This window comes from Xenopus tropicalis, chromosome 10 (genome assembly GCF_000004195.4).
Source record: "Xenopus tropicalis strain Nigerian chromosome 10, UCB_Xtro_10.0, whole genome shotgun sequence".
In the NCBI taxonomy this organism is placed as follows: Eukaryota; Metazoa; Chordata; class Amphibia; order Anura; family Pipidae; genus Xenopus; species Xenopus tropicalis.
Genome location: NC_030686.2, coordinates 17,863,738 through 17,876,687, shown reverse-complemented (window position 1 = coordinate 17,876,687; position 12,950 = coordinate 17,863,738). Strand labels below are relative to the sequence as shown.

Sequence of the window (12,950 nt, the reverse complement as noted above, 5' to 3'; positions counted from 1 at the left end):
TGCATTGTAGCAAATTTCTGACATTGTCAAATACAGCCATATGAAAGGAATTCAGAGGCCATTTAATTAGGGATGCTTAACAATGATGGGGTTTTAACAACTGGTTTAGCCTCTGCTTCAGGCAGAAAAGAAAATTTACACCCTCCTACAATTACATACGTTTTCGGATTGAAGTAGATGTCTCCCCACAATCGCTTTGCAAACTCCTGGTAATTGATGTCCCCTGCAAAGAAAGGGACGGATTTAACCCATAAACAACTGGGATCATTTAATGATAAGAAAACCTGCAAGGCTTATATTAGAATAGACTTTAACCTATGTCCCCTTACCGTATGTGTCAGCATAAATCTTGGCAAATGATCCCAATGTAAAGCAGATGCTGTACTGTGAGCTAGCAAAACAGACGTTTCCCAGGAGAGGAGAGAGAATTAGGTTCTCGTCTGTGGAATACATGCTGTAGAGAAAAAACAAGACTTGTCAGGGAGTGTCATACTCTTGGGACAGAAGACGACAGTGCAGTGCAGTCAGGGCAGGACCCGCTTAAAAATGTAATGGTTCTTAGCCAGCCCTGTAAAAAGCAGAATGTTTACAAACTCTGATTTATTAGCAGATTTATACTTCTAATACCAGGGTCTGAGGCTCTGATTATTTCTTAACTGATTATAATGTGTGAATATCTCAAACCACATAAAAAAAAAAATTATATGTACATTGCAAAAGAGACACGCTCAACATTGAAGTGTGTTTTTAAATTGAGTTTAAATCCCCTTTAAGGGCCATATAAAAAGTGGCCTTTTCTCCACTGGTGTATGTAGGCTGATCCGCTGCTTTCTGCGCCTAAATCACTGTGCTTTGACAGGCTTGGCGTTGGTCTGCATTAACATGGAAGCTTTTGATGCAAAAATGCTTACTTTCAGGTTTCCGCAATGGAATCTTCCCTGACTGTGCACTAACAGGTTAATGCTGTGCCTGTCAATCCACAGTGATCTAAGGTGTGTAATGAAGCAGATCAGCACTCTCTCTTCTGGCATCGATACATCATCAAAATGCCATGCAGTTTCTTAAACCCATTCTACCCAATCACCTAAGCAGTCCATTCACTTCATCCACAATGTGCCGCAGTTTGTAATAGGCGTCAGTCGGAGGCAGCTTAAGCTCAAGAATCAGCCTGTCTATCTTGTTGATGCAGACAGTGACGGCAAGACGTTCCTGAACAGCATGTTTAATCAGTCTCTCTGTGTTCAGCATAACCTGGGGAGAAAGAAAAAAGTAAACAAGGGTCTTGGCAAGAGATAGCACTAAGTGAACTACAAATAAAGGAGAAATAGATGAACAATGATTGCTGCATTGGTGAAAAGTTCTGTCTACTTGAGAATCCATTTTTACTCTTTGGCAAGTTTAGAAGGTGGTCACTGGAGAGAGATGACATTTACATCACATGGGGAACACACCTAAAGCTAATGCCCCATGGGGAGATTTAGTTGCTGCGATGTTAAAAAAAAACAGGTTCCAGCGACAAGTCGTTTGTTTTGTCTCTACATAGAGAAATTTAAATCGCCAACCAACAATACTACTTTAAATAGCTTATCGCTCCAAATAGCTATGAGACCCTTTTTCGAGCAATTTTACAAAGAAACATTTGTCATTCAAAACTACTGAAATCGCTGAAAGTAAAACCCACTAAATTTGCTTCGATATCCCCATTGCACTGAATGTAATTTCTAATTGTGGGTGTGGAATATGACACCTGCATGAAATCTCTAGTAATCGATTGTTAGTAAAGGATGAGCGACTTGTCCCTGGAACTCGTGTTTTAAAAATCGCAGCGACTAAATCTCCCCATGGGACATTAGCCTAACAAAAGTAAAAACGTACCCCCTCAGCAGCATCAATAAACAACACCACTCCATCAGAGATCCGAAATCCAGCTGTAACTTCATCTGAAAAGTTAACATGACCTAAAAAAAAAAAAAAAGAAGGCATTACTATAAGTAATATAAGTTCCATGCAGGATGCTGCCGCTTTGCAGAGCGATTTGACAAAATTAGATAACTGGGCAGCAAACTGGAAAATGAGGTTCAATGTTGATAAGTGCAAAGTTATGCACTTTGGTAGAAATAATATAAACGCAAACTATCTACTGAATGGTAGTGTGTTGGGGGTATCCTTAATGGAGAAGGATCTAGGGGTTTTTGTTGATAACAAGTTGTCTAATTCCAGGCAGTGTCATTCTGTGGCTACTAAAGCAAATAAAGTGCTGTCTTGTATAAAAAAGGGCATTGACTCAAGGGATGAGAACATAATTTTGCCCCTTTATAGGTCCCTGGTAAGGCCTCACCTTGAGTATGCAGTGCAGTTTTGGGCTCCAGTCCTTAAGAAGGATATTAATGAGCTGGAGAGAGTGCAGAGACGTGCAACTAAACTGGTTAAGGGGATGGAAGATTTAAACTATGAGGTTAGACTGTCGAGGTTGGGGTTGTTTTCTCTGGAAAAGAGGCGCTTGCGAGGGGACATGATTACTCTGTACAAGTACATTAGAGGGGATTATAGGCAGTTGGGGGATGTTCTTTTTTCCCATAAAAACAATCAACGCACCAGAGGTCACCCCTTTAGATTAGAGGAAAGGAGTTTCCATTTGAAGCAGCGTAGGTGGTTTTTCACGGTGAGGGCAGTGAGGTTATGGAATGCCCTTCCTAGTGATGTGGTAATGGCAGATTCTGTTAATGCCTTTAAGAGGGGCCTGGATGAGTTCTTGATCAATCAGAATATCCAAGGCTATTGTGATACTAATATCTACAGTTAGTACTAGTGGTTGTATTTATAGTTTATGTATGTGAGTGTATAGATTGGTAGGTGTGGGTTAGGTGTGCTGGGTTTACTTGGATGGGTTGAACTTGATGGACACAGGTCTTTTTTCAACCCTATGTAACTATGTAACTATGTAACTATTATATTCAGCCACTCAAATTCCAAACTCTTAATCTACCTTGTAGTATGTTTACATTGCTAGTGTTAGGATACCAGATTCTAGTCATAATGAACAGCCACCTGCAACATAAATCTTAAGGTGACCATACACGTTAAGATTTGCGTTGATCTTCTCCCGATATCCCCACCTACGGGTGGGCGATATTGGGCAACTGTAGGCTAATTCAATTGTTTGGCCCTGGGGCCTAACGATCAAATTATAACAACGGCAATGGGCGCAGTCGGTTCGGGGACCGCATCAACGAGCCAATGCGGTCTCCAATCCGACTAAATCTTCTAACCTGCCCAACTGATATCTGGCCAATTTCAGGCCAGATATCGGTAGGACATGCCCGTCGTTCCTGCCCCTACATGGGCCGATAAGCTGCCGAATCAGTCCAACGGACCGATATCGGCAGCTACAATTGGCCCGTGTATGGCCACCTTTACACAGCTGTGTACAGTGCATTAGTTTGGTTATAGCATTTTAGTAGCAAGAAATTGCCACGTTGTGTTTAGCTCCATGGCACTGAACTTGGGTACATCTGCAGATATTTGCAGTAACCACTCAGCCGCAGGCTGTCACATAAAATCCACTAAATGCTAGTACTCCAATAAGCACCAATAGTACAGCATGAAGAAAAAAGCTCCAGGTTTCGGCCCACAACAAGGGGACAGAGCAGAGAAAACAATCAGGTATAATTTAGTTAATAAGAGGTATATATTTATTAACTAGCGTAGATTTTTTGTGAAGCACCAATAAAAACATCTAGTTCTGTAACTGACCTGGTGTGTCCATAATATTGAACAGGTAAGACTTCTCCTTGGTGTCTGGAACCACAATTGTCACAGGTGTACTCTTCATACCAACTCCTCTCTAACGGAAGAAGATTAATCTGGCATTATCTTGTGCAGGTGCACTTAGATATGAAGTGCCTAAACACAAACTCATTATCTAATGAAGAGTACAGCAGCAGAGGAAAAGACTTACGAAGGACAGGAAATTGCTATGAAACGAATACTGCTCAGGTTAGTACATGGCAACATTCCAGTTTGCTATGGCCTATAAAGAAAAAACTAGACCAGTGGTTTCCAAACTGTGGGGCTGGCCCCCACAGAGGAGCATAAAGTAGTCTGACATCAGTAGTAGGAAAGCTTTTGGAAGGGGTAATAAGGGATAGGGTACTTGAATACATTGCAGTTCACAATACTATTAGTTTGTGCCAGCATGGTTTTATGCGTAACAGATCTTGCCAGACTAATTTAGTCGCCTTTTATGAGGAGGTGAGCAGGAACCTTGATGCTGTAATGGCAGTTGATGTCATCTACTTGGACTTTGCCAAAGCGTTTGATACAGTAGCTCACAGAAGGTTAATGAGCAAATTGAGGAATATTGGCCTAGAACATAATATTTGTAATTGGACAGAGAACTGGCTGAAGGATAGATTAATGGTAAATGAAACATTTTCTAATTGGACCAGTGTTGTTAGTGGAGTACCGCAGGGGTCAGTCCTTGGTCCTTTGCTTTTTAACTTGTTTATTAATGACCTGGAGGTGGGCATAGAGAGTACTGTTTCTATTTTTGCTGACAACACTAAATTGTGCAAAACTATAAGTTCCATGCAGGATGCTGCCGCTTTGTAGAGCGAATTGACAAAATTGGAAAACTGGGCAACAAACTGGAAATTGAGGTTCAATGTTGACAAGTGCAAAGTTATGTACTTTGGTAGAAATAATATAAATGCAAACTATCTACTGAATGGTAGTGTGTTGGGGGTATCCTTAATGGAGAAGGATCTAGGGGTTTTTGTAGATAACATGTTGTCTAATTCCAGGCAGTGTCATTCTGTGGCTACTAAAGCAAATAAAGTGCTGTCTTGTATAAAGAGGGCATTGACTCAAGGGATGAAAACATAATTTTGCCTCTTTATAGGTCCCTGGTAAGGCTTCACCTTGAGTATACAGTGCAGTTTTGGGTCCAGTCCTTAAGAAGGATATTAATGAGCTGGAGAGAATGCAGAGACGTACAACTAAACTAGTAGTGGGGATGGAAGATTTAAGCTATTAGACTGTCGAGGTTAGGGTTGTTTTCTCTGGAAAAAAGAGACGCTTGCGAGGGGACATGATTACTCTGTACAAGTACATTAGAGGGGATTATGGGCAGATAGGGGGTGTTCTTTTTTTCCATAAAAACGATCAACGCACCAGAGGCCACCCCTTTAGATTAGAGGAACGGAGCTTCCATTTGAAGCAGCATAGGTGGTTTTTCACGGTGAGGGCAGTGAGGTTGTGGAATGCCCTTCCTAGTGATGTGGTAATGGCAGATTCTGTTAATGCCTTTAAGAGGGGCCTGGATGAGTTCTTGAACAAGAATAGTATCCAAGGATTTTGTGATACTAATATCTACAGTCAGTATTAATGTTTGTATATATAATTTATGTATGTGAGTGTATAGATTGGTAAGTATAGCTGTGTGTGCTGGGTTTACTTGGATGGGTTGAACTTGGACTCTGGTCTTTTTTCAACCCTATGTAACTATGTAGTGGCATAAAGATCAGTTAGGGTAAAAGTGGAGGAGAATGGCAATTTTCTCTCCTAGATGCTCCCTGAAGTCCAGCTAGAGAGTAAGGATGATGGCTTATTTGCAGAACGACATGATGACCAAATGACTAAATAATGGATGTCAAAGACTGAAAACCTCTAAATTAGGTCTGAACCAGGTCATAACAGCACTGTAACCACTCCCTGAATAAGGAATCGTTTCAAGTTAAAATCTACTTTTTAACTTGTGCATTTGTAGCTCTATACGAGTATAGCACAATTGTTTGGGTGTTGCATCACCTCTTCAATAACCTAACAAGCATTGGCATGTTAGAGATGAAGTAACATGACAGCTACAGGCTGCCTTTCACTACATTAGACCATCTATAACAGTAGTACAGTACCGCCACTTACCTCCTGCTCGGTAAAAAGAATATCTGTGTAGCAAAGCTGAAAGGGAACAACAGCAGATCAGTAGGATTGAAATACTGGAGACATCTCTGTCTGTAAGTTTTCAAACAAACAGCAACGAACTAAATAATTTTTTCCTTGCCATTAACAGGGGCCAGACAGGAAAAAAAATCTGGATTACTCACATCTTGGTCATGGCGCTTGCGGATCTCTGGGTGCGTTTGCTCAATCAAACAGTCCACAAAACAGGTCTGGGTAGAAAAAGAAATGTAATGTCAGATGTTACCAACCGCTATATAGCAATAAGAGGGGAGACACCCTGATAGCAATATATCTTAATGTGACATTACAGTAACAATGACCCAGTAAAAGCCCAGCCCCCGAGTGACAAACACCAGTGGAACACAGCTATAATGAATAGTGGCTATCAAGCGCTTAGCAGTTATAGCCATTATCATCATCAGGACTAAATTTTGATCTTTGTGTATCAAGTGGGACAGTTTTCACCATCCATTCTGATTCCATGGTATGCCTTGTTAGTCTACAGGCTTTTAAAGCTGCCGGCCCTTTCAGCTTTTTAGTAGGAACATTTTATTTTAAACCACGAAAAGGAGCCTACACAGAACTGGGCAGCTTTCAGAATTGATGGCACTATGTACCCTACTTATTAGAGAGGCACTTGCTTTTTTTTTTTTTTTTTTTTTTGCTGCAATATAAGATCAGTAAAACATACTGGAATAGGTTATTCTGCACAGTCCATCACAATACCAACTTCTTTAGATATACCGTATATAAAAATATATTTTCTGTTGTGATGTAGATAATTTTTGTTTGTTTTAAAAAAAAAAAAAAAAAAATCCCCAAGTTTCTGATTGTTGAGGGTTAAATGAGGTCTAAGTAAAGTAAGAGCAAATGTAAGACAGCTCTTGGTGCATACACTTAGGAAGATGCTTTTAGCCTGCGATAGCTCCAAGCCTTTCATCTTCCCACGACACTGGCTGCAGTGCTTTGATGGTCCATTTGTACTACAAAGCTTTGATGGAACTAAGAAGAATACTGAAGCAAAGATTGGAAAATGGACACTGAAAAATGGTATGTAAAATCCCCAGTCATAAATGATCTGCAGTGCACTGGGCAGAAAGTCAGCAGATATCAAAGCGTCTTTTACCAGGAAAGGCAACAGCCATGAACATCACTTCTTTCATTTTTATGAGCTGCAGATAACCAGACTATTAACTCCCCAACAGACTTAATCCTGACTGCAAGTGTAGTGTTAATCAATCTAAACTGCATAGAACAGTGTGCGGTCCAGCCCAGTGTCTGTGTACAGCCCTTTACATTTCTGTTGTGTGTGCATTCAAACACCATGCTCAAAAATCTTGAATTGGGTGCAGAGCAGTCGAACCTTTTTGCCAGAGGTTACATGTATTCTGTAAATGAAGCAATACTGCATCAAAGGCGAAAAAGTGATTTATTTAGGTCACACATACAGGCAACATTTTGGAACAAGGCTTGATAAAGGGCAAGGAAGGCCGAAACATTGCCTGTATATATAACCTAAATAAATTGCTTTTTCTTCTTCTATAGCCTATTGCATTAGCGATCACATCCACTGACTTCTCTCAAAATCCGGAGTGTGCACAGTCTACCATAGAGCCTATCAGAATCTCCTGGACTATTGTTTTTACAAAGAAATTGACAGAAACTCAATCCCTAGGTTTAAGTAAAAAAAAAGACAAAGGAGCATGATACATGTTCAAGGAAAGACAGAACTCTTACTGCCAAGGTGGACCAGAAGCACTGGGGGGAGAAAGCCCCTGCCACATCACACTTAATACCATAGTTAGCCTCCAATGAAACTGGTGTAGTGCCGCCTATTGCACAGTCTGACCAACATCCAGCACTAACTTATAGACAGCAAGGGAGAATGTAAGAATTCATTAGCAAAGACAAACCAAGCTAATAATTCCTGAGTAATCAACACCTGCCATAAATATTATGTTACCCACCTGGATGAACAGAAAGGGGCTGCAAGTCAGGAATAATGTCTGACAACCATTATTATTAGAAGTAGAACAGAGTCTTTTGCCCCCCATATTCCATATATTTCATAGAAAAATAACAAAGCACCTTGTAACAGCAGCCGCCACCAGGTATGGCTGTAGCACCCACTTTGCATTGCAGACATCAAATAAGCCCTTCAGAACATAATGGTTCCAGTGGTTAAAGGAAAATACCTGATTAAACTGGGCTTCCGATCATTTGAAGTAAGGCGATACGGCGAAGGAAGGAGCAGCATCCACTTTGCGACGATCAATTGATCAAGCCTTCCTTCTGTATAGGAAGGAGTAAGGCTAAGCTTGATCAATTGATCATCGCATAGTGGATGCTGCTCCTTCCTTCGCCGTATCGCCTTACTTCAAATGACCGGAAGCCCAGTTTAATCAGGTATTTTCTAATAAAGCATTCAAAATACTAAGTGATTTGCAGGATAGGGCAATTATTGGGGCAGGGTAGAATAGATTTTTTTACTTAAAAATTTTTAGTGTTACTTTTCCTTTAAAGGGATGGTTCACATTTGAGTCAACTGTTATAGAATGACCTATTCCTAACAATTTTTTTTTTTTACAGTTTATTGATTATTCGCTTCCCTCTTTTTCCACTTTCAAATGGGGGTCAACTAACCTCAGCAAAAACTCTCTGTGAGGCTACAATTTTTATTGCTAATGTTTCTATTCAGCCCCTCCCATATTCATATTGTAATGTAAATAAGACCCTACGGCAACCTAACCTACTGAACGAAAGGCTAAACACAAAAAGTAAAAAATTAAGACCAATTACAAATTGTCACAGAATATCAATGTTCACATTATACTAAAATTTAAAGGTGAACTTGGCCTTTAAGCCAGGCCCGGGCTGGCAAGCTGTGAATTCTGGCAAATGCCAGAGGGGCTGCTATAAGATGCCATAGACAGTCACTATTTAGTGGGCTGGTGGGGGGCTGTTTGGGTCTCTCTGTATGTGGAATGCCAGGACCTGTTTAGACTCCCAGTCCAGACCTGCATTAAGCAGTAATAGATGTCATTCACAGCATCCTGAATCAGCACAAAACCACAAATAGCATACTAAATGCACTAGCCCTGCCTTTGTGAAAGTGAAATACTCGTGGCAATATGCAATGCTACACTTACTTGATACAGAGCAAGTAACAACAGCTTGATCACCACCACAAACAGATATAGACAAAAGCCAGCAAAGGATGATGGCCTTTCTTGTACAAAATAGGGCTGTTCTTGCCGAGAGCTATTGTATCTGAAGTTGTCCTACAAGCATTTATAATCTATTAAATTATATATTTTTATAAAAACAGGGTAAGGGTATGGATTCATTGTGAGCACAGCAGCTGACAAACAAGATAAGGCACATCATAAGCTTTGCTGCACTGCTGCATGTCTACTCTTTCAATTTTCTTCAGTAATGTTCTCCTACTCATATTTAAGAAGTAATGTAAGTTATATGACATTTAATATGTTTTCTAAGCTGTTTATAACTATGGAAAACTTCCTTACCTTTCCATGGTGCAGGTGGCCACAGAGAGTCACATTCCGGATCAGTTCAGGATTGTCCATTAGATCGGCGAGGAAGCTGAAAAGAGTTTGGAGAATGGGGTTATTAGCTACATACAAGAGCCACCAGCATGCCAATGGCAAAACATTATAAAGAGTTACTCACTCCATCTCATAAACAGTTGCTGGCAGTCCCTGCTCCATCATAGAAAACTTTTTAGCCTTCACTGGTTTAATAATTGGTTCTAGAAGGAGAGGGGAAAAAAATGTTAAATAGTAGTAATTAAGTAAGTAGTAATAGTAGTAAGGCGACCTCAGGCACCAGGTGTAGAAATAAACTGATTTAGAAATCAGGTACATTTATATAATATAAAATGAATTGTTAGAATTATCTGAACATGGCCACGTGGATATTTGTTCAGTTTGATGCCTCCAAATGTCAAGAGTGTTTTAAGTTATTTTACCAGTAAGCGGCTGGGTGTCTTCCTCCTGCACAATGGTTTCCACCTCTGGGCCATAAATTTCCTCTGCGGTGGGATAATATTTTTTGTCTTCATGCAGCACAACTTCCATTCCTCCACGATCATCATCAGGATCCCCCGTATACTCATCATCATCCTCATCTTCTGCCTGTAGTGAGAAAGTAAATAAATGAGGGGTGCCAACCATGCACCATGGCATTGTATAAATGCCATCAGGGGATGGTATTTCTACAATGCTCAAGAAAGCATGACATTTATATTTAATATGTGTCCAGTTTCTTTTGGTAGGGTATTTGGTGGCAATTTAAGAATAAATATTATCTGAGAGTCCGATAAACTTTTATAGACTTAGTGAGGCTTTACATTGACAACAATAAAAAAAATAAATCAACTACAATAAAAACAACAAGGAAAGGCAAAGTCACTTGGGGGTGCCAAAATGTTAGGCACCCTCAAGTGACTTTAACCGCATACCTTGTACCCCGGGCTGGTGCCCCTGTTAGGAGAAAATTGCACCAGCCCGGGGTACCTGTAGCGAGCGCTTCCTCCTTCCGTATTTGCGCTTCAGGCAAATTCCCAGGACAATCGCATGCGTAGTAGAGTGAAAAGCCGACTTTATAGTTTAAGTTCGTCTTTTTCACTCTACTGCGCATGCAAGCGAAGCAGGAAGGAGGAAGCGCTCGCAGCTACCCCGGGCTAATGCTATTCTCTCCGAACAGGGGCACCAGCCCGGGGTAAAAGGTAAGGTGATTTAAGTCACTTGGGGGTACCTAACATTTTGGCACCCCCAAGTGACTTAGCCTTTCCTTCTCCTTTAACCCATGCAATGCCATAAATATAGGATCCATGGCACTTGCATGATGGTAATTTGGTGTTGTGCCACATATTCTCTGGTGCGGGTATATAAAGGGACTAACAAAATTGTTGTTCTATGGTAGGCCCTGATTAATACATCTTCATGTTTTTGGCTTTATTGTTACAGAGGTCTCATGTGCAGGCCATGTATGTATGTAATGAGAATTGCCTTACCACATCCACATCCCTGTCATCTCTCCCCATGTCATCGTCATCATTATCATCATCTGAATCCAATTCAGGCCCAATGTAGTTACCAAATTCATCGTACAAGTCAGCGTCCATTTTAGCTGAGCCTTATTTTAAAATATAAAAAAATAAATAAACTCACTGGTCAATGACAGAATCCCCACCACAAATACACACATTAAAGGAATACTCTCTTTCCTTTAAAAAAATAAAAAAAATCAAGGTTTCGAGGCAACTTTTCTTTAAAGTCAGATGAAAGGAGACCCAAGGAGCCATTATCTATTGCCAGCCTACTTCCCCACCAGCAGCAAACAGGCTGGTGTTTATTAGCACTGCTTTGCTCACTGCCTATCCATGCATCTGCCCAACTCTATCCACTCCCCTTGGACGCTGGGTTGTATGCAACATGTTATCTCAGAAAGTGAATACAAAGGAAAGGCTACTCACTAATGTTCTTGCCGGCAACTGTTAGCAACAGTTATAACTGTTACCTTAAAATCAAGAAGCAATTATTTGTATTGGGGTAACAGTATAACAGAATAAGGTGAAAGTAGAAATAAAGGCAAATAGGATCATTCTACAAGTGAAATATAAGCCAGAGATGAATTATGACTCTCTACGTTCCACAGCCACAGTTAACCTTAAAGGAACAGTAACACCAAAAAATGAAAGTGTATAAAAGTAACTAAAATATAATGTGCTGCTGCCCTGCACTGGTAAAAGTTGTGTGTTTACTTCAGAAAGTCTACTATAATTTATATAAATAAGCTGCTGTGTAGCCATGGAGGCAGCCATTCAAAGAAGAAAAGGCACAGGCACATAGCAGATAACAGATAAAACACTATTGTATTCTACAGAACTTATCTGTTATCTGCAATGTAACCTGTGCCTTTTCTCCTTTTTTCCAGCTTGAATGGCTGCCCCCATGGCTACACAGCAGCTTATTATATAAATTATAGTAGGGTTAAGCTGGCCATACACGCACCAATACTATTGTACGAAACCCCGTTTCGTACGATATTCGGTGCGTGTATGGCATGTCGGCGAGTCAACCGATATCGCAGGAAGCTGCTGATATCAGACGACTCGCCGATCGGCCAGGTTAGAAAATTTTGATCGGGCGCCATAGAAATCTGCCGTCAGGGCTGAATCGGCAGAAGGAGGTAGAAATCCTATTGTTTCTACCTCCTTATCTGCTGTTTCAGCCCTGACGGTGTGTGGCGGATCTGACATCATCAGATCGCCACGTGTATGGCCAGCTTTACTGTAGCAAACACACCAATTTTACCAGTGCAGGGCAACAGTGCATTATATTTTTATTACTTTAAAGCTCTTATTTTTGGTGTTACTGTTCCTTTAAGCTTTTACCATAATACAGACTGATGTAGTCTGGCCAACTGGAGGACTGCAGGTTGGACATCCCTGACATAATTAGCAGCTACAGTAGGGTATCCATCATTCTGCTCTAATGTATAAAGCATAAAAGAGGAAGGCTTATGCCATACACCCAATGGCCCAACACCAAATCAAGGGTACCCAGGTAATGTGGGGGTTTACTACTTGTCACATCATTGCCCCTGGGTTATCCACCCCAGATAGGACACCATAAAAAATGTACTTTTACTGCATTACACCTAGAGGAAAAAAATGGCAAAAACATTACCATTATTTGAAAACTTTGCCCAGATTAAAAAAAAAAGGGGGGGGGACTTTCCCTTTAATGCAATATGGCAACACAATAAATGTAGTTAGCCGTGCTGCTTCCTACACCCTCTAGCAACCCAGCCAGGCCCTGTGCTTACTGTATATCCACCTAAAGGTATCAAGCGAGATTCATTTCTAGCTACAAGGAAAATATCCCGTTTCCTTTCCATTCATTGCAACTTACCCGCTCACGCCGCTCTCACACACACAGACACACGCCACTTCCTGCGACAAG

The 12,950-nt window shown here is 40.8% G+C and overlaps 1 protein-coding gene across 2 annotated transcripts in view; it reads right to left on the bottom strand.

Moving 5' to 3' along the window:
* eftud2 (elongation factor Tu GTP binding domain containing 2) overlaps window positions 1–12,950 on the bottom strand; it is a 24,227-nt gene extending 11,277 nt beyond the window's left edge. The window contains 12 exon segments of one of the 2 annotated variants that reach the window (NM_001030366.1): window positions 160–223; window positions 330–454; window positions 1,085–1,251; window positions 1,876–1,958; window positions 3,754–3,844; window positions 5,923–5,958; window positions 6,105–6,170; window positions 9,489–9,564; window positions 9,652–9,730; window positions 9,950–10,115; window positions 10,997–11,118; window positions 12,900–12,950. In NM_001030366.1, the coding sequence (NP_001025537.1) occupies window positions 160–223; window positions 330–454; window positions 1,085–1,251; window positions 1,876–1,958; window positions 3,754–3,844; window positions 5,923–5,958; window positions 6,105–6,170; window positions 9,489–9,564; window positions 9,652–9,730; window positions 9,950–10,115; window positions 10,997–11,107 (1,064 nt within the window). In that variant the 5' untranslated portion in view covers window positions 11,108–11,118; window positions 12,900–12,950. 2 annotated transcript variants of the gene reach the window in all.